General features: G+C 65.6%; 1 protein-coding gene across 1 annotated transcript in view; it reads right to left on the reverse strand.

Moving 5' to 3' along the window:
* The window catches only part of VOLCADRAFT_102660 (uncharacterized protein), a gene marked incomplete at both ends in the record, with an annotated part of 7478 nt that overhangs the window by 3448 nt on the left and 2929 nt on the right, over positions 1-1101 (reverse strand). Inside the window, 2 exons of the mRNA XM_002946002.1 lie at positions 66-155; positions 375-450. Coding sequence (XP_002946048.1) covers positions 66-155; positions 375-450 — 166 coding nt within the window. The remainder of the gene's footprint in view (positions 1-65; positions 156-374; positions 451-1101) is intronic.

A 1101-nucleotide genomic window follows, 5' to 3' on the forward strand; every position in this document is an offset into this window, starting at 1 on the left:
CCCTTCCCCCCCCACCCACACACACACACACACACCCCACACACACCACACAGACATTCACTTACTGGGTCCGTAGCCAGCGCCGCCACCAGCTCCTCTGGTGGCGTTGTGGTCTCGTACTCGTACAGGTTTCGGAGCGCCTGTGCTCGAGAGTCCTGTACGGCGGCGACGGTGTTGGCGGCGGCGGCGGAAAGGAGGGCAGATCAGCAGTACGGCAGCGACGTCCGCGTCGCTGTGAAAGGACGAGGTTCAGAAGGAGTTTAAAAAGGAAAAATCGCCGAACCATCTGACATCTGCCGAAACACCTGGCGCAGTGTTTCTTGTATCTGTCCGGTGATACGCCGCATCTCCTTATCGCTTCATCTTCTGCGCACCTGTGCGGTCAGCGCGGAAAGCTTGGGTCCTACAAACTTGATGAACAACTCCAGCTCCTGAATGCGGCCCACCAGCCTGTACGGGTGTGCCGACGGGCGGACGGAAAGCGGTAAAATAAGGGAACCGGCGAACAGATGTTGGCGGTCGTTGACCAGTAAAGGGTTTTACTGGCCAAGCTCCTTTGCCAAGTCAAAGCCCTTTTGTTCGCCGACACACGTGGCAGGCAGGCAGGCAGGCAGGCAGGCAGGCAGGCAGGCAGGCAGGCAGGCAAGCAGGCAGGCAGGCAGGCAGGCAGGCAGGCAGGCAGGCAGGCAGGCAGGCAGGCAGGCAGGCAGGCAGGCAGGCAGGCAGGCAGGCAAGCAGGCAGGCAGGCAGGCAGGCAGGCAGGCAGGCAGGCAGGCAGGCAGGCAGGCAGGCAAGCAGGCAGGCAGGCAGGCAGGCAGGCAGGCAGGCAGGCAGGCAGGCAGGCAGGCAGGCAGGCAGGCAGGCAGGCAGGCAGGCAGGCAGGCAGGCAGGCAGGCAGGCAGGCAGGCAGGCAGGCAGGCAGGCAGGCAGGCAGGCAGGCAGGCAGGCAGGCAGGCAGGCAGGCAGGCAGGCAGGCAGGCAGGCAGGCAGGCAGGCAGGCAGGCAGGCAGGCAGGCAGGCAGGCAGGCAGGCAGGCAGGCAGGCAGGCAGGCAGGCAGGCAGGCAGGCAGGCAGGCAGGCAGGCAGGCAGGCAGGCAGGCA

This window comes from Volvox carteri, assembly GCF_000143455.1.
Source record: "Volvox carteri f. nagariensis unplaced genomic scaffold VOLCAscaffold_1, whole genome shotgun sequence".
Classification (NCBI taxonomy): Eukaryota; Viridiplantae; Chlorophyta; class Chlorophyceae; order Chlamydomonadales; family Volvocaceae; genus Volvox; species Volvox carteri.